Source organism: Ctenocephalides felis, unplaced genomic scaffold (genome assembly GCF_003426905.1).
Source record: "Ctenocephalides felis isolate EL2017-DRISC unplaced genomic scaffold, ASM342690v1 CF-g0.4_SCAFFOLD_01886, whole genome shotgun sequence".
Classification (NCBI taxonomy): domain Eukaryota; kingdom Metazoa; phylum Arthropoda; class Insecta; order Siphonaptera; family Pulicidae; genus Ctenocephalides; species Ctenocephalides felis.
In genome coordinates, this window is record NW_020538040.1 from 20,922,051 (window position 1) to 20,948,488 (window position 26,438).

General features: G+C 29.1%; 1 protein-coding gene across 1 annotated transcript in view; it reads left to right on the forward strand.

Moving 5' to 3' along the window:
• Positions 1–26,438, forward strand: part of LOC113374750 (CUB and sushi domain-containing protein 3) — a 133,990-nt gene that overhangs the window by 101,300 nt on the left and 6,252 nt on the right. The window contains exons 4-12 of the mRNA XM_026614722.1: positions 12,437–12,657; positions 21,750–21,961; positions 22,199–22,407; positions 24,600–24,779; positions 24,896–25,067; positions 25,190–25,371; positions 25,471–25,560; positions 25,818–26,127; positions 26,289–26,405. Coding sequence (XP_026470507.1) covers positions 12,437–12,657; positions 21,750–21,961; positions 22,199–22,407; positions 24,600–24,779; positions 24,896–25,067; positions 25,190–25,371; positions 25,471–25,560; positions 25,818–26,127; positions 26,289–26,405 — 1,693 coding nt within the window. The remainder of the gene's footprint in view (positions 1–12,436; positions 12,658–21,749; positions 21,962–22,198; positions 22,408–24,599; positions 24,780–24,895; positions 25,068–25,189; positions 25,372–25,470; positions 25,561–25,817; positions 26,128–26,288; positions 26,406–26,438) is intronic.

Below are 26,438 nucleotides of genomic sequence, written 5' to 3' on the forward strand. Positions count from 1 at the left end.
TGAAAGGCAAGGGCTTTCATATATTAGTAAAACAATTTTTTTTTGAGATTTGAAATATATGTGAAAACATTTCGAATAATTTAATTTCCAGCTGAGTTTTTATTTTATACCTGTATCTATGAGTTCCAAACTTGTTAAGAATAAAATATTTTAACAAATGATGGCAATATGATCAATTAAGTTAATCAAATTAATGCAATTCAAGAGTATTTTATGACAATATTGGCAATATTCGAAGCAAGTTCGGACTTATTTAGAACGACTCGATGATTAAAGCTTTAACTCAGTGGTTTCCAATCTTTTTTGAACCGCGCCCCCTTGCTCTAATAAAAAAATTGTTGCGCCTCCCTTAATTTCGAAAGTTAATTTTATAAATACTTAACTGATATTATCAGACTACAATTTAATATGCAATATTAGGTAAAAATATACATGAAAACTAATTTTTTTGTTATTCTTTAATATCGTTCCAAAAATGTACGCGCCCCCATTAGAACAGCCTAGCCCTTCCTGAGGGAGCGCGCCTCACAGTTTGAAAACCGCTGCTTTAAAAACTATTGACTGGCATGATCATACATTCGATACTATAAGACTTTTTACATTTACTTTAATGCGATCTCAAACAATGTTAGAAACTAATTTACCTAAAATAATAGCTTTATTTAGTTTCGGATCAACATTTAAATTGTTAAAAATAAATAGAATATGGCGGGGACAAGGTCCAATAAGTAATTATACTGTCTAAACCAAATGAGCAACAGGTATCATACAACCAACTATCGAACTAAAAACAAAAATTTAAAGTTAGTTTTACTTCATAGAAATCTCTTTTTTTTACTATTTTCTTAAAAACTTTCATCTGTCTCTGTTTACCCTATTGGGCTTATAAGTTACAGCTAGGGGGTAATTATCCAATGATTTATTCTAAATTTTAAAGGAATTTTAAAAGAAATAATAGCTACATTATTCTGCTAATGCAAATATAAATTTAATGGGCATGTTTTTCACAAAGATAGCACGTATAAAACCACGGTTAATGTATTATGATCTGGTATTTCGTGAGAAATATTTATCAGCAGAATTGGAATAACTATTAATTTAATTGATCTTTAGTAAATGGCTGTTTTAACTTAATTTTTCTTTATTTACTATTTTTATTGTTTACGACCTTGCCAAGGTAAAAGGTTAGTTTGTCCTTTTTACCCCACCCACGTGTAAGCGGTTATAGAGGTTATATAAGCAAAACTGTTGAATCTAACTTATAAAATTAACAATACGTCTTATAAAACAATTCAATAACGTATACTTAAAAATATTAAGGCTTTGCCAACTAAACAACAGTGCTCACAACCAAAAAACTAACAACGAAAAAAAAAAAAACCTTTGTTATGGATTCTCAAACATTGCCGTTTATCTCCAGATAGCAACGTCGTGAGAATCAAGGTGATGGCTGATTATACATATTTTTCCTTCTACTTTTAAATATTGTTGTTAAAAAATTCTTAACTTGACTTGTTTTTGAGATATCGATGGTGCACCCTTTTTACCCATACCCCACTTCATGCTGCGCTCAACATACATTTGCAATTTCCATTTACCAATCATTTTCTCTGCAAGTTAAGGTCATCATGGACTGGATAAAAATTTTTATATCATGTGTCACTGGTCAAATTTAGCATTCTCCATAATTTATCAATAGTTATTCTTACTAAATCTGGTTGGCTGATTATTTATGTTTTTCATTAGGTTTATGTTAAACAAATGTATCAGATATGATGTACGTATTCAGATCGCTACAACCTGTTCGACTGATAGCGGTTCTGTTATGCGGATAGCAATTCCACTATTACTGTGATACACTGCACTGTGTGCGCAATTTACTAACAGTTTTCAAAGATTTACGGGAAAACGGAGAAAAAATCACGAAATTTATTGCAGGAGTATTCCTGAAATAAGTTCCGTACGTTGGCTTTGGTTGACCAAATTCAAACACGTGACATTTGCTCTGGATGTGAATCTAACCTTCTAACAAAATTCATTACCGATCTCCTCGAAATCCGATGAGTATACATTAATATAACAATGGTTAGTACTGCCCTAAGACAGGTCTGTGGGCTGAGTTAAACTCCAACTCAATTTAGAGAAGAAGTTGTGTGAGAATTTTTCCCATTTCAATTGGAACATATTTTGATCTATAGTTTCAAGTGAAAATGGACATTGCGCAGCTCATCCATATACGTCCGTGCGTTAACTATCTTCGTCACGACAATCCTGAGTATGCGTTAGTTTTGTACAATTAACCATTTAGTCAAAATTTATCGAAATATTTTATTCTTAACTTTATTATAGGGATAAACAATTTCGTATGTTAAAATAAACGAATATTTACAACACGTTTATTATAAGGAGCCTAAGTGTGAATCTTCAGTTTATTGGTAGCTTTCAATTAAGGGATAGTCTATATAAACTAGAAGACATAACGTTGTTATAGTAAATAATTTTGTTTAAAGCATTACAATTAAGAATTGAAATAGTAATTATTGATTTACTGTAGTGAAGTATTCTTACGATATCGTAGAAGGATTTGTCTTATTGCTTTGAAGATGCTTTTCTAATGTCACAAGATGCACTTTAATCAAATTGATTGCAATTGAATAAGAAACACTTTTCTAGCAAAATATAGTTAATTCAGTTAAAAAAACAATTTACAAGAGATAAATTAAATAAATACTTATTCCAACTCTGCACATGTAATTTCCGACAAAATGCCAGATCAAGGTTATATACAGTGTTATCTCTGTAAAAATGTACCATTAAAATTTATATTTTGCAGTGGTTGAATAATGTAGCTATTATTTCGTAAAATTCTTTAAAATTAAAAATAAGACATGGGACCATTTTGCCACTTGACGGTTACATTATACTCCACTTATGGTGTAAAAAGAATCAGGTGACAATTTTTTGAAAAACAGCAAAGAAAACACATTTCTACAATGATGAATTTGCTAGGAGTTTTACTGAACATAGGCAAATAGTTGTTTGCTTGATATGTATTATTTGTTGTGATATAATCGGTTTTGGTTTTCATCATATAATTGCTCAAATTCAAATTGGACCTCTCTCTGCCATTTCATTTGAACTCAAAAGCCATAGCCAAAAATGTTTCATATATGATTATGTGATCGTTTTGCAATATTGGATGTCGTATTTTTCAGAAGCAATAAATATCGAAAGAAAAATCTCACTCAAAATTTTATTAATATATGTGTATACTAAAAGGTATATTTAATGATATAGAGTATTAAAATAGATAGGAGTTGCCATATAATTTATTCTAGTATATAAAGATTTCTAACAATCCATTATTTGAGAATGATTCCCCAAGTATATAACAAACAATCCCACACATTACTCAGGATCATTATCTATAAAACTATTAGTCTTTTGAGGCTTATTAAAATGGTTATCATAAATCCGTCTAATTCTCGACTATAAAAATCGTGTCGGTATAAACAAATTACGCAATTTGATTTGTTTGAATACATTATACGTGGTCAACAACCTAGAGAGTTGAATTACGTGTTAAAGAAAGTCAGAGTCAAGATCAATCATATTAGTCAATTTGAGAACATTCTTAAGATAACATTCATTCTATTCCGGTTATTCTGCGGTCGGTCTATCGAGAAAATTTCTCTGCTACATATTTTTTTATTTAAGATTTTTGTAAGAATTCGATTAAGAGTAATTTTATATCTTTTGTCCGACAACAAACATTCTTCGGAGTGATATATTATTTTTTTAATTTCTTTCAATTGTGTACAATTTTTCAATACTAGATTTGATTATATTATGTAGTATTGGTTTCATTTGTATTGTAATGGTGACGAGTAATCGATTCTTAATACCGTTGAAAAAATATCAATAGAATATAATTAAGAATAATCTCAAACATATATAATATATATACTGGAGTGTGTGATGTATATATATCGAATTTATCAATATTTGTATTATTCTTCTAACAATAAATACAAAAATATTTTCAAAAATAAAAAATATGTTAGGTATTTTTGACGTTTTATATCAAGCGCACTATTAGAAAATAACAAGGTACTAATAAATTTAAATGAAAAAATATAAAAAAATGAATGATATAATTGACTATTACATGCTAAATCTAAAAATAAATTAAATATTGAATTGATAAGTAAAAATTATGGCTAAAAATTTGCTTAGCTAGTGACTGAAATATTTCAAAAATATATTTTGGATTATTTAGATATAACAGTATTTAAAAAACCTTTTTGTAGATTATATATTGTACTGAATTTTTTACATCAATGGCAATCTTATATTTCTGATTAAGTTTATTTTTTTTCTTCAAAGTAGAGAATATTTAACAGCATTTTTTTTTTTAATATGTGATACTATTAGGATAACTGAGTAGATATCACATTAAATCTTTACAAATATTAAATGGCCCTATTTGATGCATAAAAAATTATTTCTTACTACGCACTTCTCTATTTTTGTCACCGTTAATTTTTCAGATGTGAGTAGATAATCTTAACACAAAAATTGCATTGCAAAAATTTAGCCAAAAAATATTTGATCAGAGAATAACTACTGTGTATGTAGTTTTAAATTAAATTAAATTCTAAGAAGTAGGATCACAGAACAAGAACTGATGATAAAAATTAATTTTCTTGAAAAAAAATATTAATAGTTTTCTAAATATGTATAATTTTTATTTCTCTGCATATTTAATTCAATAAGTTCAATAGGTAGTAAAACCAAGTACTTTGTTTCGGTCTACAACACATCAGTTCTTAGCAGAAAAAGTACCTGCTAAAATTTTTTAATGAATTTACACTAACTATATTTATAACATAGAAAATGACATACAAATTTGTAGTAAATTTTTGTAGAGCTTTTCTACCGATGTTATTTTCGGGATATCGCATTATTACAGAATAATTCGTAGAGAGGGTCATTTAATGCTTGCTTCTGAAAAAATATATAAAAAATATATTATGTTTTTTTTAATTATATAGTATTTAGATTCATAGAGATAGGTTACTGCTATTTTAAAAAACTAAATAATAATGTTTTTCCATGTTTTTTTTGTTCAAAAATAAATGCTTACGCTTTAAATGGACATACACTTTACGCACCATTTATAACATAATGTAAAAACATTTTTCTATATTTTATTAACTTCCCGTAGGGAAAGTATTAGTTTCTGGCAAAGGCAGGTCCAACCGTTTTGGAGATACAGAGCGAAAACAGCAACAACAACCAGTTTTTAGGTTTTGTATATTTTTGTTTTCGTTCTTGTAGATGAACATAGATAAAGGTCGTCGCCCAAATATAAGCACTTATATTTAGTAGATCTATAAAATACGACTATAAAATTTACAGTACATATTTATAATATTTTTTTTTTAAATATCTAAAACAATCGTCATTACACATTGATGAATTTAGATTGATGATTGATTATTTTTACTTCACGAATGTTACTGTACAGAAAGTTCCTACAATTTGCCTTCAGGCACAATGCCATGCACCACTAGTTACAAACATTTTTGCATAATTATATAACATTTTAAGAAAAAGAATATTAAAATATTAATATTAAGAATATCAAAAATAATAAATGAATTTGCTTCTGATATTGATATCTTTGGTCTGTCGGTAACAAATATAAAAAATCAAGACAGAAAAATTATCCTTATTATATATTTTTGTAGTTTATATATATTAAGTGTTATGTATATACATATATACAAAGCTATCTATGAACTCTTATTACTCTAATTTTCTCACATATTATCTTTAGTTTATAATTTGTACACTTTAAAATGTAACTATATTGTATTATTGCCTTGGGCGTTGAATAAATAAATAAATATTGGTAGCATCATAGCAGCAAGGTCTTAGGAGCATCAAAATATTCCTCTCTTCATATAATTTTGGTTATAAATGTGAATTATTAAATAGTTTTTCTCGTAGTTTCCCATCGGAATGTCGTCCCCTCGTCCCAGCATCCCGTAGATGCATCATAAATAAGAAAATGAGAAACAAGATCAGATATTACGGAGCACTTACATTCCGCGTGGCATTCCTCTGGCGCTTTCAACTGTGCCGAGTACAAATTGAACTTGCACATTGAAATAACTTCGACTGGTTACCAGAAGTAATTGCATATTATAGGGATTTGATGAATACCACATCTCCACTAGATTACATACTCTACTTATCTTTAATTTACATTCCATTTTACTGCCTAGATCAGGATTTAGGACGAGTTTTAATAAAACGACCAACGACGCATACCTTCGATACAATCAGACAACCTGAGATAAGATTGTAATAAATCAATTATCACTAATTGACAAATACACAGATGGGAGGATCCGATAATACGTATAGTTGATTTTATCATTAGATCCAATTACTGCTTATGTAACGATATGAAAATACATCTTTGAAATATCTTATAAATACCTGATACTTTCGTTTGTGATTTCATGTTATCATACTGCACACAATAATAGATTAATTATTGACACTTCCAATCATTGTCATGGTCACAAGGTGAGAAAGTGACGTTTCGATACAGTGAAAACTTTACAGAAATATTGAATTATAACTTCATTAGATTCTGACGACTGACCTTAAATATTTTTGAAATGGTTTCTCTAGTAAACTCTCTTTCATTGACATAATTGCTAACTTTTAGAAGTATCTGCAGAAATAACTTTGGAATTTCTCACCAAGAATAAATTGTGGATTGATTATTGTTAATTGTTAACCAATGTTAGAAGCATCAAATCCATTTATTGCAATGTATTGGTCATCGATAAATGTATTTCTTGTTGAAATAAAATAAGATATGGCGGGGCACAAAGGTCCAATTTGGCTTTCAGTAATTATACTGCCTAAACTAAATGAACTGTATGACAATACATAACATGTATCAAACAAACAACTATCGAACTATGTTTAATATAATTCCCATTTAACTCCTAATAAATGTTTTTTACTATGTTTATAAAATTTGTCGTCTATCCCTTTTTGCCCCAAGGGCGGGGTCAGAAGGAACACCCAGGGGGCAAACAGATCAAATGCGTTTTTTTTAATTCTAAGGGATTTTACAAAATAATAGTTATTTACATAAATAATTACCAGTATTTGCACAATATTTTTAAGGTTTTTATTAGTCAATGCTTTAAAGTCAATGCTTTAAATTTGGTTAATATTTACAACAGACATTAATTTTAATTGTTTTTTAATATTAACTCAAAATTGCAGAAAAACCATATTTCCACCAGTCAATGTTTTGGTCAGATTTGGGATTTATTGTCAAATATTATTTGACCAATTTGAAATGAAAATTCTATGGGAACATTTTTTACAAAGATTTCATTTTATATAACCTTTTTCTGGCATTTTGAAAGAAATATTCATCATCAGAGGTCAAATAACTATTATCTCATCTCTTTAAAATTGCTTTTTTTAATTCAATTTACTATTTCTGTTTACTATTTCTTATTGTCTACATCATTGTCAATGTGAAGGTTTAGTTGGTCCTTTCTACCCCACCCACATGTAAACTTTTATAGAGCTTATATAAAAAATGGTTGAATCTAAAAAACAATACTTAAAAATAAAAATACATCTTACAAAACAAATAAATACGTATACCTAAAAATTATATTCAGGTATCATAAACTAAATACAAAAGCTCAAAACCAAAAAAAAATACCAACAAAATAAATACTTTTCGTACGAATACTGATGCATTTTGATGATGGCTGGTTGCCATAGACATTACATTACATGGACTGCTAGTCCTCATATGTTTTTCATTGTATATAGTGCACAAGCATAGAAGGGTATGTGACGTCACATGTCTGAGCGAACATTGCCGACGACAATCGCGGACTCTTCCGATTAAATGTCACATGTCATATGTTACGTAGACCTTGTAATATATAAACCGATTTTAACAGGTGGATTCGATTTTATGTATATTTATTTCACATGGAAAATATTATTATTATCATTTCTTACAAAATTATCAGCCCTCAAAAATGACATTATATTATTGAAATAAAACTATCACAGATAATATTTGAGTTAAATTAACTATTATGATAAATATTATTAAAATTTATTAATATCATTTTTTATAAAATTATCAGCATATTATTAAAATAAAACATGTGACATGACATTTAATCAATCGGAAAAGTTCCGCGATTGTCGTCGGCAATGTTCGCTCAGCAACTGGCGTCACAGTCCCTTCTGTGTTTGAGCACTTATTTTGCTCTCGACTAGCAGTTCATGTAGTATATGGTCTATGCTGGTTACTCTTAATTTACCTTCTACTTTAAAATAGTATTACTAAAACATTCTATGCTTTGCTTATTTTTGAAGTAATGAAGGTGGAACTTTTTACCACCGGACCTTTAAATCGCGCTCTACTCTAGTGAATTTATCTGATTAACACATTTGCAAAATTTGATATTAATTATCAATTTGTTCTGCACTGCATCTCAACAGCAATGTATGAAATCTATATTTACAAATTTCGATTATATAATACTTTCAATCGTTCCCAATTAATAATATTCCCATGCGCTAATAATAACAGTTCTGTGCAATGTAATCATTATAGATATCTTCATCTAATTTTGATTAACTGTATTTACACACAAAAGAGTTTGATTATTAAATTGCTCTTAGCCATTTTATTATAACATCATGTTAGAGTATAAGCAATTATAAGTAAATTAATCTTTAGTTCTACGTTGAGTCAATGAACCCGAACAGTAAAACGTTGGTAAATATGTATTATGGAATCTTGTTTATATTCTATATTAATATATTAATTTTTGAATTTACTACGCCGTCGATTTGTTTTCTATAGAGCATGGATAATGTAATTTGATTTTTTTCTCACCACAGTTAAAATATCAGATTGTAAATGAAACACGTTCAACTGTATTTAGTATGTTTTTATATATAATCCTTATAAAACTTCAAATTGGATGAATTCTTAGGGCTTTCTTGTAAGTTAGTGGTTACAGCTATAGGATTTTAATCAGAAGTTCCAGGTTCGATATCTGTCTCGGACAGCCTGATGTCAAACAATTTGCACTTGCAAATATAGTCTGCAATAAGTTTTCAAATATTATAGAAATTATAATAATAATCTCATCACATACATATACAACCGTTTGGGTTGCCTTTTGAAAAAGGGATGTTGTTAACTAAATGATCGTAACAACTATTAGACTTTTAAGATAGTATAGATTAGTACTTTAAGCTAGTTTGTATCGATTTGTACAGCGATTAGTACAAATAGATACAAACTAGTGGTGTATGGCATCGTGCCTTAAGGCAAATTGCTGGAAATGACCGTACCTTAATGAAATATTTAAGGAATATTAAATCTTTTTAAATAGATTATTATAAATAATGTAACTTTCATTATTTCTAATTGTAAGTATTATATAAACTGAATTGCAAAATTAAAATTATTTATTATTTTATTTGAAATTTAAAATTTTAACTAGAATTAGAATTAAAATTCGATATATTTTTTGATATTAAAAAAAAATTTAAAAAATAATAAAATTATATAAAAAAACTTCTTTTCCCAAAGACAATCGTTTCGTCAACACGTGCAGAAACTTTTTTAAATCATTCACATCTGATGCTTAGTTCTCTCAAAAACTGCCATTTTTGCACATTTTGCTCTATATTTCTGATACGGCTGGACTGCATTTACCAAAATCTAATCACCACTTCTCCCCACCATTACGAATCGAATTGCTTTTTGGATCATTCAAATCCGTTAATCCGTTCTCTTAAAAACTGACATTTTTAACACTTTTTGCTCTATATCTCCGAAACTGCTGGATCTGTCTTTATCTAAACCTAATTAGCTCGTCTCCTTATCATTAGGAATCGAATGTTTCTTGAATCATTGAAATCAGTTAATCCGTACGTCTGAAATCGTCGACGAAAAATTGTCTCCACACATACACACACACATATCCATTTATGCTGAGGTATGCCAAAATATTCAGAACCCTCTGAAATGTGAAGATATGCAAAAAATGTTATTTTCGATTTTTGGCCCAGTGCTTATGAGGTACTATAACCAATACTATAAATTATAAGGTTTCGTTTTTTAACTTATCGTACGGTAAGTTAAAAAATGAAACCTTATAGATTTCCAAATGTTTTTTTTATTTATTTATACATTAATTGTACCTATAACTTCTGGCACAGTCTTTACCTTTACGTAAGGTAAGTTATACCAATCTCAAAAAATCGGACGTAAACATTTTTACATATCTTTACGCTTCAGAGCTTTCCGAACATTGTGGCATACCTTAGCAAAAAATGGATTTATATTGCATGTGTTGCGTATGTTTGGATACAATTTTTCATCCACAATATCGGGAGCACGGATGAACCGATTTGAATGATTCAAAAAGTCCACAAAATTGTTATCTTTTCAGCAAGTAATAGGTAAGACAATAGATAAAGATGTAGATGGTTCTCATTATATTTTGCACCATAAGGCATACATTTTCTACTTTTTACTAGTACCAGGCTGAAAACCAATAGCACGATTGAACATTTGAATAGTTTTAAATAAAATTCAATGGTGATGTCACATAATTTTGATCAATGCCGTGAACATTACGATTATATTTAGCATTTAGTTTAACATTCCCAGCTTATTATACTACTTTAAACCGAACAAAGTATGATTGGTGTCCTTTGTCATTCAATTTAATGCCATTTGTCAAATGACATTTTGAGTGAATTGTTCTTAATCTCTTAATAGTGTACGACCGCACGCTGAGGAAAACAATGAGATTACAGATTAGAAACGTCGATCGTAAAATTATTATTAACTGCTGGCACTATACACATTTGCAGATACAATAATATAGGGTAGAGCGGGGCTTAAAGGCCCCTGGGTAAAAAGGTCCGTCATCGATGTCTCAGAAACAAGTAAAGTTAAGAATTTTTTAACAAGATTATTTGAAAGCGGAGGGAAAAAGATGTATAACCACCCATTACCTTGATTTTTGCGACATCATCAGAAGATAAACAACAATTTTTGAAAATCCATAATAAAAGTATTTTTTCGTTTTTAGTTTTTTGGTTGTGAGTGATTTTTCTGAACATAGTCAGATAGTTGTTTGTTTGATACGTGTTATTTGTTGTGATATACTTGGTTTGGTTTTTACAATATAATTGGGCCCAATTGGGTCTTTGTCTTCTGCCCTACTCTACCAAAATTATGAAAGATATAAATCATAAATTGAATTACGAGGATATCTTAAAATCTTATAAAAGGCTAAATCATCAAACTTTTTTAAAATATGTACTATTTTGCATAATAATGATCAAATTTAAATTGAAAGAATTTAACCAAAAATGACCAAATAATGAAAAATACTAATAAAGAAATATTCGAAAGAGTCTGTAATAAGAACTTGCATCGTGTTTCTCAAAGATTGATAATATTCATTAAGAGCAATTATTTGTTACGAGTTATTGAACTATTTGCTCATATCAGAACGATTAAATATCTAGCGAAAGTTTTACTCGTTACAAACCAGATACGAGCAATTTTTCTGAAACGCCTATTAATCATAAAACAAATAGGAAAGCATAAATGGAAATAGAAATTAAATCATTTATGTAGAAACAATTTTAACATATTTAAACAAATACTTAACATGCAAGTAAATAAATACATATAGGTACTTTATACTATAGTCTTATGATGGAATATTATATGATGATATTGTTTGAATATTTTCAATTTTAATCTGATACTCTTAGTTTCATTTAGTTAAATGTATATATATACATAGAAAGGTTTACCACTGATATCTCTAAAACAAGTATTTTTGAGAACTTTTTAATAACAACATTTGAAAGTAGAAGAAAAAAAATGTATAATCAGCTATCACCTTGATTTTTATGGCTTCGCTATCAGGAGATAAACGGTAATGTTTGAAAATCCAGAATAAAAGTGTATTTTCTTGTTGTTAGTTTTTTTGGACGTGAGCTCTGTCGTTTAGTTTACGAGACCCTAACATAATTTTTAAGTCTAGGTTATTTAATAGACATTATACCTGTTTACTCTTGGCTGTCCTATTTTACCCCGCTCATGAAGTAAAAAGAATCAGGTTACAAATTTTGGAAAACAGCAAAAAACGCATTTCGATGATGAATTTGGTGGTAGTTTTGCTGAACATAGCCAGCTAGTTCTTTGTTTGATATATGTTATTTGTTGTGATATGATTCGTTAACTACAACTATTAAAATCAAGTTATCCTTGTTTCTTTCTGATTTTGTTCTATATCAACTAATAAACTGTTTTTCCTTACAGGGCCCAATAAGCCAGCGACCATAGTTGTTCGAGTGGGCAACAACAGACCAGACCTGGGAACCAACCCTGTTTGCAACCGATTTACAGGTTCTTTAGAAGAAGGTCAACCTCTGTTTTTGCCCTGCAACCCTCCCATGCCAGGAGCATTTGTCAGTGTACATTTAGAAGTGTCCCAGCCCGCGCAACTCAGCATTTGTGAAGCTTTTGTCTATACTGATCAGGTGAGATAATATAATATTAATAATAAATGGTTGTCTGGCCGAAGACAGGTCCATAAATGCTTGATACTCCGGAGACAGATCCATAAATGGTTGTCTGTCCGAAAACAGGCTTATAGTTTGAGAATGCCACAATCAATGGTTTTCTTTACTCCTTGACTATTATTACCATCACCAATCATTCATGTTTCTATACACTTTTATGAAGTTTCTTGTCCAAACTTCTGATTCTATGTTTTCTGCTCCTGTCCAGATATAAAATATATCAAGGATAATCTTATGTGATAAACCTGTTTCTAGGTCATCACTTTATTGTCAAAACTACTGTACTTTATGCGTACGTAGTTATAAAATTTATTAAAACTCTCCTTCGATAATTCAGGTTGTTGGGTTATAATTTAATCCTTGTAGCTGTGGACTGTATTAAACACTGATTAATTTGTATATTATGTATTTGTTGCAGTTCTCATTACAATCACTGATTTGTTACTAAGTTATAATGAAAGAAGATATATTTATTTTTATTGGTTATTTACATGTTGTTAAGCGGACTTTACTTTTAGAAGTGAACAACTAGTTCCCTTAAAACACTCCGCTACCCCCTCTACCTATGGTAGCAACCATTCCGTGTAAATCTAAATGCCCTGAAGTTTGTCACCTTCATGGCCAATATAATAAAACGAAAAGACGTCCGAACAACTACATTAAAATTAAATTTCTACGATTTATTGGATGTATCTACCATACTAAAGTTTTGGTTTAGAGTAACTCACTTCTCAAAAAAGTTATAGACTTTTATGATAAATAGATTTGAATGAATTTTACGTATTTTTTACCGAATAATTTAAGAGGAGGTAAATTTTTTTTAGAAATGTCATGTATATTACAATTTGAGGCAGATTCAATAGAACATCAGATGATATTCGAATATATCAACAGCAACATATTTGAATCTATCTTGATCAAAGTCGATTTTTTTTTATTTATTTTTAGTAAATGTAGATGTGAACAAGTTTTTTAAACAATTATTGAAATCTGTTAAATAAATAAAAACAAATTATCATTATTTATAAAAGCTATTTTTATCACAATGGTCGTTTTGGGGTCACATATTTTCAAGCCAGATAAATATTTTTCTAATCAAGAATTGGAAATTAAGACAAAGCTTCAAAGGAATGTTTATTGATATCATAAGTATAAAACTATAGTGTTAATTATAATCAAACGTTAGAGTAAGAGAAAGTTTTTAGTATTTGTCGATGAAAATGATTAAATAAAGTGAAATAAAATGAATCATAAGCCTTTTACAAGAATTTTAATCCAAAGATTTGAATAGATTAATTTTAAGTTCCATTTTTTGGATAGTGTACCGAATATGTTCAATAATAGTACGTGTAGGATTCTTTAAGATTCCATATCAATGGTAAAAAATAGTTGTATTTGATATAAACAAATTCAATTTTTTTTATTCAAATATACAGAAACAATATTTTCTTTCTTCTAAAACATGAATTGTTAGTGCATAAGCACAAGAAAGCCCACAGACCGCAATAATTTGATATTAATTACTAATATTTATAATATTTTATTTAATTTTAATATATTGTCAATCATTAGTGTAAGGTACATAAAAATCTAAATCCAATTTTTATAGTAATTTTGGATTAAATGAAATAAAACTAAACTCAAATTTTAGTAAATAGATACTTACATTACATTCTTACGGTTCTAGTAAAACTCACGAAAAAATTTCAATTTATTAAAGATATTTTACTACATTTATTATTTATTTTTTCAACAGCAATCAAAACTACTTGGAATTACATTGTTCTATAGGCTGTTAATTTAAGACTTAACCTAACATTTTTACTTGATTTTTTGCAATCGATCAAAGCAATATCAAAAATTAATAAAGTATTTATTACAATATTAAAACAGGGAGTTATCTTTTAAACAGAATGTACAAATTGTAATTGAAGCAATGCACATAAAAATGAAATGCATCTTCTGCACTAATTTTTCGAAGACTAAATGAAATTGCAACATAAAAGTGAGCTATTATTTTAGTAAATATTTGTTTTTAACGCTTTATGAGTTGATTGCAACGTTTACTATGAATTCAAATATTACTATTAATCATACAGCAAATTTTATATAATATGTATTTGATCGTTTTCCTTTTTTCAAGGTACGTCATCAGCTTTTTCTTCTTCCAAGAAACCATATAGTCCATCATCTGTCATCGTTATATAAATGAATTCATACGTAAACAAGTCTATGGATACGTCTTTCTAAAATATTTCCAACGTAAAATATTAGTAATATCGACTTTGGTACAAAACTGGATCGGATGGTTGAGAAGAAAGTTCAATTAAATAGAACTCGTTCTACGATAAGACCCACAACACCGACTAACTCTTGTCTATATATGCTTATTATAAAACATTGGTGGCTAAACTGAGGGTTAAAAGCATTTTGGTGAAAATTTATACAATATCTAATGATAATTGATATTTTTTTGATATTTAGATTTTACTTCGACATTTCTTTATTAGGAAAACTTACTGCAAAATTACTTTAAAATTGAAGGAATTTATTTTTATATATTTTTATTTTATTTGGGGTTGTTTCTAAATGTTTTTATTAGGTATGTTTCACTATTTTTCAGTTTTAATTTTTTCAACTCAGAATATACATGAAGGGTAATCGACATCCAGTAAGACAATCATTTTTTTTTATCATACAGTAATTTTTGCTAGGCTAAACTGAGGGTTAAATGCATTTTGTGAATAATTTATTTAATATTTAATAATAATTAATATTTTTCTGATATTTGGATTTTACTTCGACATATCTCTATTTGTTTGGGAAACTTACTGCAAAATTGCTTTAAATAACTAGAATTTTATTTTCATGTATTTTTATTTTACTTTGGAATGTGTTTTTTATTGGGTATGTTTTACATTTTTCTCAATTTTAATTTTTTCAATTCAAAATTGACTTCAAGACATCTAGTAAGACAATCATTGCATTTTTTTATTATACAGAAATTTTTACATCTGTCCTAAACTAGACAAATAAATTAAACAGATAGGAGGATTTAAAAAAATGACTTTAAAAATACAAAATCTTCTGACCATTGTCAGAGATTTTGAAAATTGATAGATATTAATGTAACTTGAATTTTTAATGATAAAAAAATAATTTAATTTTAATGAATTTTAATAATATTTATTAAGTTCAATAATAATTTTTGAATATCTCAATAACATCGTACTAAGTAAGTACTAATAAGTTACTATATAAAATAAACTATATATAGCTAATTAGAGATAATGAAATTAAGAATAAATAACTAAAAAATATATTAATATTGCATGATTCAAAAAAGCTAAGAGTTTAACCAATTTACATAAAACACTATCTTTTATATTGTTAGAATATTTTGAGATTCAATTGACTTTATCCAATATCCATTCGATTTTAGTCTTATTTTTCAGATTAACTAATGGATTATCAGCATTATTGATTATTTGAATTATTTTAAATTACTTTTCTATTGAATTTTAAATTTTACGAAAATTAACAAAAATTATGAATATTAACTTCTAGACTGCCTGGAATACCTAAGTGCTAATTAGTTTTAAATAATTATGAATAAAATTGAACCAAATTTTATCATAAGTTTGAAAGATTACGGATTTTTATTGCATTCTTAAATAATGTTAATTATTTTAAAATCATATTAAATTTTTTAGTATTCAGCCTCCCCCCCATCCCGGATTAACATAACTAAAAATTACATTCCTATCCCGGATTAACATAACTGAAAATACGTATGGTCTCTCTAGATATGTACGATCTCTAACTATATACATTTTTCTATATTAACTACCCTTGGCATTATTATCTATCCACAGTAATCTTATATAGATCTATATTTTCATCAATTCATATTCATACTAACATTCATACAATACAATAGAGCCATCTAATATAACTATCTAATATAACCATCCGTGATTATTGCCACGTTTATTTATCATAGCTAAATTTAAAAAAAATCTAGATTCATCAATTTAAATCCTGAATATAAAAGAATAATTTTCGAATAAGATTGGGTTAAAAGACTATAGTTTTTTTCCCTTTTGTTTTTAGTTTTTTGACCCCACGCCACTGGAGGTATCTACTAATTTGTAATCAACTTAATGCTACCATATATTCGTCAAAATATGCAGATTGCAGAATAAAATTGAATAAAAAAAGATTGGATTATTTAAGTATTTCCAAAATATATTGCATTTTTTTTATAATTACTAGTGGTTTCGATTCAAAGGTAAGATCTACTGACCAGGACTTGAGTTATTGTTCCAGCAATTTAAGGCGCTATGCCCAAACCCACTAGTTAAAAAAATATTTGATATGCAATCCTAGCCTGGTGTTTTCCCATCCGGCCCGCAGATCTCGATATCTTTACACCTCATATGATGCCGTTTGCAATAGATAACATTCTTGTCGAGTCAGTGAAACCTCCGCAGCGAAGAGTTGCAAGAAATACCAGAAAAAAACTAATTCGATATTGCTTCCAGTGAAAGCACTCACGTCGAAAACTTTGTAACTTAATGATTTTGTGGTCTTTTTGGAAATTAATATTTATTTAATTAAATACCATATGATAAACTGTACGTTTTTATTATTCTTAATATATTTCCTGCTTCGAACATGTTTTTTTAGCCGCAGAAATGAAATTGGAATATTTATTTTACTTTGAATTTTATATATATATATATATATATTATATATATATATATATATATATATATATATACAGTGGCGTCGGAACCGTGTGGGCTGGGTGGGCTTGAGCCCTCATCTCAATCCCAAAATATGATACTGTCTCAACGGTCTAAAAAAAAAAACAAGCCCACACAGGCCCGCGAGCCCACCCATCAAAAATTTGCTTCCGACGCCACTGTAAATATATATAATATATATATATATATATATATATATATATATATCAGATTGTCAAATATCTCCCTTCCGCCTTTTTGTATTAAACCAAGAGCAAAAAAGCGGAAGGGAGATATTTGACAACCTAAGATTGTCAAATATCTCCCTTCCGCCTTTTTGTATTATAAACCAAGAGCAAAAAAGCGGAAGGGAGATATTTGACAACCTAATATATGGTAACCCAAACGGTTGTTCTATCTCTATGATAAAATTATTATTACAATTGTGATCGAGAAATTTAGGGTAATGTCTATTATCCCTTAGAAACATATCACTACGTATATCTCCAAGTAAATATTAATCTAACTCCTGCTTGACATCAGGCTATCCGAGGCGAAATCAAACCTTGGACCTCTGCTTTTATGTTCATAGCTCGAACGACTAGACACGAGATTTTTCTTATCTCAAAAATGAATCAATTACAGTATTTCTGAAAATTTAAATTATTTCAAATTTTCAAGATGCAATGGTGCCCCAAATGACTGATCATTACTATCAGAAGGCCAACTCGCACGTCTTATGAAATATTATCCCTAGGCCATAGATTTTATCACTGCAGCAAGTAAATTTAGCAATAGCACATTTGCTCAATGTTTTTTGATCGTTCAGATATTGCAGTCGATTTGAACCTAAAAAAGTCAAAATGAATGTTATCAAAACAAATAAACAAAACCGGATGCGTATGCATTGCGCTTCAATGCCTTTCAGTGTTGTAACTGTAGTTTTTTGATACATATACCTACTAAAATGAAGGTCGGACGATTTCCTTCAGAATTTTTTAAAATAATGCAAAAAATACGGTTTAGCATGACGTACTTTTATAAAGGAATGTTGTAATATGCTGTAGCATCATTTGTAGATTTCTAATATATATGCCGAAATAATTCAAATTTTCAGAAATACTGAAATTGATACATTTTTAGATAAGAAAAATCTTGCACTTTGTATCTAGTGGTTAGAACTATCAACATAAAACCAGAGGTCCAAGATTTGATTTCGCCTCGGATAGCCTAATGCCTAGTATTTACTTGGAAATATACGTATTATTATGTTTCTAAGGGAAAATAGCCATTACCCTAAATTTCTCGAACAAAATTGTAATAATAATTTTATCATATAGAGATAAGACAACCATTTGGGTTACCATATATAAAATCCACGTCAAGATGTCAGCACAACAGCTTATAGGACGAATTATTCAAGTCTTGATTGCTGTTAAAATATATAAACTAGCTGTAAGCAGCATTTTGCCTTATGGCAAATTGCATGAACTTTCCGAGACGTGTAAATAATCGACTTTATCAACAAGAATTAGAATAAGCTATGTAAATAAAATGTTTATTTAGAAAATAAAGTGTAAGTGACTTGAATTCAAATCACCAAGGATATTTAATAATAATCAAAGTAAAATTATTAAAATTAATTTGCCATTTGAAATTTTTGGTCAAAAGCGTAAAATTCTAATTTGGAATGTTACAACTAATAATTTGTATTAAAATCTATACTGCAGGAAAGGGGAATAATAAAATGAATAAGAACGATTTTTTGGTAAATTTTTTAATCTTGTTTTCAAGGTTTTATCAGATTTTGGTTTAGTATATTAAAAGAAAAATAAAAAATAACGATGTTAACTGTGTTTGTGAGTTATGAGACAAAAATAAACTATGAAGATACCTGCAAATACGATAAATTATTCAAAATTCTACCGAATCAGAGCACACGTTAAGGTGGTAATAAAGTAAAAATATATACAGGGTGTCCCAGAACATAACGTCAAGAAACGGGATGATAGTATTGGTCTTAAATGTTATGAAAAAAATTAGAAAAAAATATAATACGTTTGGAATTTATGATATTTTAAGTGCCAAGAGCTTTGGAGAAATCATGATCATTTTTGGTTATTGTGGTTGATTTTTATTAATTTTGTTTATTTAAACTTTGGTACCGCAACCATGAATAACATTTCCAGGAATATGGTAAAAATATATCACAATTGCTCCAAGTTTTCAAGAATTAATACTTTTTGTTGATTATGAATTATTTTTTTTTTAAATCGTTCGACTTGTTAAATGGTAGAATATTTGATAATTTTATTATTGAATCATTTCCAGTGAATTAATGAAAACCTAAAAATGCAAAATGTTAAACTACAATTGTCACTCGTGTAGTAGTTTGTAATCAAAATGATAATTACAGCAAAGTAAATTATAGCAATAATTAGATTTCAAAACTCTTACTTATTATATTTTTAAATTAAATTCGAGTATAAGAAATATCTCTGTTTTTTACTTTATAATTAGATTAAACCAACATAGATCTTGATGACATGTAATTTAAAATTTCTTTATTCTTTTTTCTCTATTAAAGTAACTAAAATGATTTGTTAAAGCGGAACATAAAAAATAATTGTAAACGACTAAAAATGATGTTGCGCAATTGGCGATAAACACTCTCACTTTTTTACACTACGTGTTAATTGGCGATTGTTTGATTAATTAAAGAAATTAATTTATTCAAATGCGTAAATCGTAGACAGAGAGCTGGTAAGTGAAGGTGGGCAAATTATTGGAAGAAGAATAATTACTATTTTTAATAACATATTTCAATAGTATCACAATAGATGGCATTGAAAGGTGTTAACTTAAAATAGCTATTATTTTTCTATTATAATGGAACATATATATTAAGGTAATCCTTAATATGGACATTTTCGAATTTCTTTGCTCCCAAGGGCTAAAATGGTTCCAAATTGATAAAAAAAATTCTCTGAAAGTTTTATCCCTTAATATTAACTTTTAGATAGTGCGCAATTCAATCAAACTTTCTATAGAAATAGCATGGAAAAAAATTGAAAATTAAAAAAAAAAATTTAGGTATAACTTAGCGACAAATTTTGAATAAACTCATTCATTTGTTCGCTAAATTATATCTAAAAACATTTTTAAATTTTTTGAAATTCTTTTCATGTTATTTCCATACAAAACATTGATTGGAACCAAGCCCCACAGATTGGTAATCGCTATCATTATTAACCCTTTTCACTTGGATGCCACCGCTCCGGCGGCAAAATACATATAAATCTCGCAATTCGCTAGTGGAAATTATGTTTAAAATTTAAAATATTGCATAATTTTTTTTTAATAATTTTTTAATAATTATTATATAATATATATATATATAATATATTATATAATAAATATATTATATAATATATATAATATTATATAATAATTATTCAAATAATTTTTAATAATTTATTATTATACTCAGCTCCCTGTTTTTAATTCTTCCAGCCAATTATATAAACAAAGAAAACGACGGATTATGCAAACAGTTTTGTCATTCACTACTTCCTTATATTTTTTCAAATTCCGGATATGGTTTCATACTAATAGCTTTTTTAATATAAATTATTAATTTACTGCTTTTTTGTGTACCAGACGATAGACTATAATAGATGATATCTCTTTTAATTTTGTAAGATATTCAGTACTTTGATGATGATATGATTAAGGATAAGAAACTAGTATTGTACAATTAATGGCTGAAATGCTATAATGTCTTTGTAAACTCAAAAAGGTAAAATTCCTCTTTTTCCAGGCAGTCCTGTATGACTGAGATAAGAAAATAATGTCAGTAACAAAAAATATAGGACAAATTAGGAAAAAAATTCATAAGATGCCAGTTCAATTTCCTAATGTAATATCATCTCATAGATTTGTATGTTTACAACTTTACTATATATCTAGATTTATTTCTATCTAATTCATAAAGATTTGGCTGTATCAAGTTTACAAACATTAATCAACATCTTACGATGTTCAATATTCTTCCAACTCGAACTCAAAACTTTGAATTACAAAATCTTCTTCAAATATCAGAACTATAATTGTGTTCAATATTCTCCCAACTCGAACTCGAAACTTTGACTTACAAAATCTTCTTCAAATATCAGAAGTATAATTGTGTTCAATATTCTTCCAACTCGAACTCGCAACTTTGACTTACAAAATCTTCTTCAAATATCAGAAGTAAAATTGTGTCTATTATTTATTTAACTCTATTACAATTATTTCTTCCAGGCTTTACCAATTGAAAGATGTCCCCAATTCAGAGACCAGCCACCTGGCTCCACAGCAACATACAATGGCAAATGTTATTCCTTCTATTCTCGACAACCTCTGGCCTTCCGTGAAGCTCTGGCATTCTGCAGATCCCGTGGAGGAACTTTGGTAGATGAAAGTAATCCAGCTCTTCAAGGATTTGTCAGCTGGGAATTGTGGAGAAGACACAGGTAGATAAACTTAGCTTCTGGTAACTAGATATTAACTATTTATTATAACTGGAGTAAATAACTTATATGTTGAGGTTGTTTAGAGAAGTGGCTGCTTACATCTTGACCAATGTCATTATTGGTTGACAGTTTGTGACAATTGATTTGTTGAAACTTATTTTATCAATATGAATTAAAATTTTAAACGTGATAATTAACTTTTATTCCAAATTTTTTTCATTTTTTTATCTTGTTTAGGAGCGACTCAAGTTCTCAATACTGGATGGGAGCAGTACGTGATCAGACAGATAGAGCTAACTGGAAATGGTTGTCAGGAGCTGATGTTACTGTTTCCTTCTGGAATCTTCCTACAGGAGAACAAGATTGTGCACGATTTGATGGCAGCAAAGGATGGCTTTGGTCAGATACTGATTGCGATGTTCCATTGAACTATATATGCCAACATCGTAAGTAGAAGAATGTCATATTATTACGTTTTGGTTTTTGCTATCTACATATATATAAAAATAAGTCGGGTTTTCCTTCCTGACGATATAACTCCAGAACGCACAAACCGATTTCGACAATTTTGCATTCGTTGGAAAGGTCTCGGGCTCCGCAAGGTTTATAGCTAAGAAAATTAGTTGTGCATGGCCTTATCGTGCCTTAATGCAAGCTGCTCGAACTTTACGCACCGTAATTAAAAATTCGAGTAATGACATTAGTGAGAATTGTCAGAATTATGCTTGGTTAAGTCAACTAGCAATTCTTGCCGCAAAGAATAATGATGTACACGCACTGAATTTCACCATTCAATCAAAAATTGCTGGCGATTTGGTGACATACCAATGATTCCGACTTGTCTTCCGTTTGACTTCAAACGATTGCAATTTCCAGTTCGCCTTGCGTTCGCAATAATAAGTCGCAAGGCCAATCGCTGGGATAATTTCAAATAGATTATTTAGAATATCATTGTTTTTCACATGGGCAGTTATACGTTGCCTGTTCACGAGTTGGAAAACCATCCGCTTTGTTTGTGTTAACGTCTGACCAAAAAACAAAAAAGTGGTTTACCAATGAGCACATCAATGAAACGGATAATTTGCGGATTCACTTTCATTTACTTACAAGGTAACCATCAGGTTTACTCTTCTGGGATTTTATTGAAACTTTGCATGGTTGTAGGGTTGATGGTCAAACCGAACACCTTTAAATATTAGAGTCCTATGGGAAGCGGTTTAATTAAAAAAATTAAATAAAAATTGATTAAAACTGCTAAAAACACGCTAAGCTGTATGTCTACGCGCGTTGCGCTTTGTATCAATGTGTCGAGATAGTCGAGTGGTTTGCGGCGCTTACTATCAACTTTTTGTTCGAGGCCTAGGCTCACAGTCGCCAGTTCGAATCCCGCCAGAATATTTTTTTTTATTTATTTTTACATCTATTTGGTTAAATATTATAATAATTATTATTAATTTGTTACATGTACTACACAAATATGTGAAATTGATAAATAGTAGATATTTATGAAAGCATTCTGAAAATAAATACATTTGCATTGCAAATTGATAAAATAAAATAAAATATTTTTTTTTATAAATGATATGTATTTAAACTAATATAATATCAACCATAAATAAATAATAATATAAAATAAAAACTTCAGGGCTTACAATTTGCTGCTGTAACACAGCAGCATTTTTAAAGTGTGCTCACTGCAATATATTTTTATGTTTTTCATGCTTTTATGATAAATATCATCTAGCAAATTGCAAGCCCTGAAATTTTTATTTTATATTATTATTTATTTATGTTTGATATTATATTAGTTTAAATACATATCATTTATAAATAAATCTAGCAAATTGCAAGCCCTGAAATTTTTATTTTATATTATTATTTATTTATGTTTGATATTATATTAGTTTAAATACATATCATTTATAAAAAAAAATATTTTATTTTATTTTATCAATTTGCAATGCAAATGTATTTATTTTCAGAATGCTTTCATAAATATCTACTATTTATAAATTTCACATATTTGTGTAGTACATGTAACAAATTAATAATAATTATTATAATATTTAACCAAATAGATGTACAAATAAATAAAAAAAAAATATTCTGGCGGGATTCGAACTGGCGACTGTGAGCTTAGGCCTCGAACAAAAAGTTGATAGTAAGCGCCGCAAACCACTCGGCTATCTCGACACATTGATACAAAGCGCAACGCGCGTAGACATACAGCTTAGCGCGTTTTTAGCAGTTTTAATCAATTTTTATTTAATTTTTTTAATTAAACCGCTTCCCATAGGACTCTAATATTTAAAGGTGTTCGGTTTGACCATCAACTCTACAACTATGCGAAGTTTCATCAAAATCCCAGAAGAGTAAACCTGATGGTTACCTTGTTAGAGAAGTTCAACTAAAAAACACTTCATTTTTGCAATCGAAATAAATTCATTACTGTTGTATAATAAAATCACATTTTTCCTTTTGAATATTAAACAAACAAAAAATTCCTCCATCTTTCTCACGAAACCATCTGGTGGCGAAACGGAGTTCGTCGGGTTTGCTAGTCTTCTATAAACATCTGCAATTTTGTATTATAGTTCTCTTTTTTGAACTTATTATTTATGATATTTTTACTTTACAGAACCGAAAGCTTGTGGCAGACCAGAACAACCACCCAATTCAACCATGATTTCTGATAGAGGTTTTGCAGTAGGAGCTTCTGTTAGTTACGCATGTGACGAAGGACATCTTCTTGTTGGACCCAGTGAAAGAACTTGCTTGGAGACTGGATTCTATGATGAATTCCCACCTGTCTGCAAAAGTAAATAATTCTAAATATTGATTTTCATTGCTATTTTTAAAGATCTGAAGATTATGGAATAGCATGTAGAAAACGAATGTTTATGAATCGTTTCTAAAATATTATATTATTACCAGGTATACAATGTGGTTACCCAGCAGAAATTCGCAGAGGAAGTTATTCACTTCTGAATGATAGCGTAGGTTACTTGAGTGAAGTTTTATATACTTGCGAACCAGGATCAAGAATGATAGGACGCGCCAGGCTCACTTGTGATCTGGACGAGAGATGGAATGGTCCACCACCAAGGTAAATAAATCGATATTGTCTCTAGCAATATAGTTTATTAGAGACTTATATCAGGCACTTAGATGCCAAAATTTGAGTGCCTTAGTGAAACAAATCTATAATAAATATTTTTTCCAAATTAGGTGTGAACCTACTCAATGCGAATTGTTGCCATTGGTATCACATGCAATTGCTGAAGGAACAGGACGAAATGTTGGAGATCTTGTTGCATACTCATGTCACCGAGGATACACTTTAACCGGAGCTCCAGTTTTGACGTGTCTGAATAATGGATTATGGGATAGACCAGTTCCTGAATGTATAGGTAGTGTAACTGATCCTTCAATGTTGCAAATTTAAAAATACTTTTCGATCAAAATTATTGCCAGTTTGTCAATTATTTAATTTTTAATTTGTATTGCAGAGGAATTAGTAATACCAGATTCTCCAATTCCTGCTGTCACACCATACAAACCACATCCTCCAAGACAAACCACTCCAACAATTACGACAGGTATTAAATTAAGATTTCATTTTTAGAATACAGTTTTTGATTGATTATGAATTAACTGTTCTTTATGAACTTTCAATTCTACTATGCAATAGAGTTATGAAGCTAATTCTTCAATATCTACATTCCAAAAAAATTTAAGATGAACTCAGTCAGTATTTGGTTTAGTGATTAATTGAAGAAGAAACGTATTTAACAGTCTATCTGAATTATCAAAGCTATCTGTTCCAAAAATTTAATTATTTTATTATAATTTTTAGGACATAGCAGCAGTACTACTCCAGCCAGACCAAAGCCTACCAGGCCGCGGCCATTCTCCATAAGTCCATCCACGACTACAGTCAGAGGTCAAGACAGTCAAGAAAGGACACCAGTTATCTCAGGCAATCAGCCAACACAAGATATAATCAGAAGCAATAATAATAATAATAGGCAGTACACCAATCCGCCAGTTCGAAAACCACAGAGTCCTTTGACAGTTGCTCCCAGCAATGTTCTAGTTGTGGCCAGGCCTCTGGATCATGAAGACACACCCGTACCAGGACCTGATAGGCTTCCGGCAAATAATAGGTGAAATAATCAGCTTAAGATTTTTTTTTAATAATAGAATAATTTATTAATAGAATAATTGATATAACCATAGCTTAAGATTGATTTCAAAATACCTTTCGATTTAGAGAGGTAATTTTTATTTAAATTAATTCTTACTAATAAAAATGTTTATTTCTTAGATCTGAAGGTCCATTAGGAGCTCGTCTGAATCTTGGAGCAATTGTAGCTCTTGGAGCATTCGGTGGCTTTGTTCTTTTAGCTGCAATTGTAACTACAGTAGTAATGCTTGTCAGAAGGTAAGTTTTTAATATAAATATTTAAAATAAAAG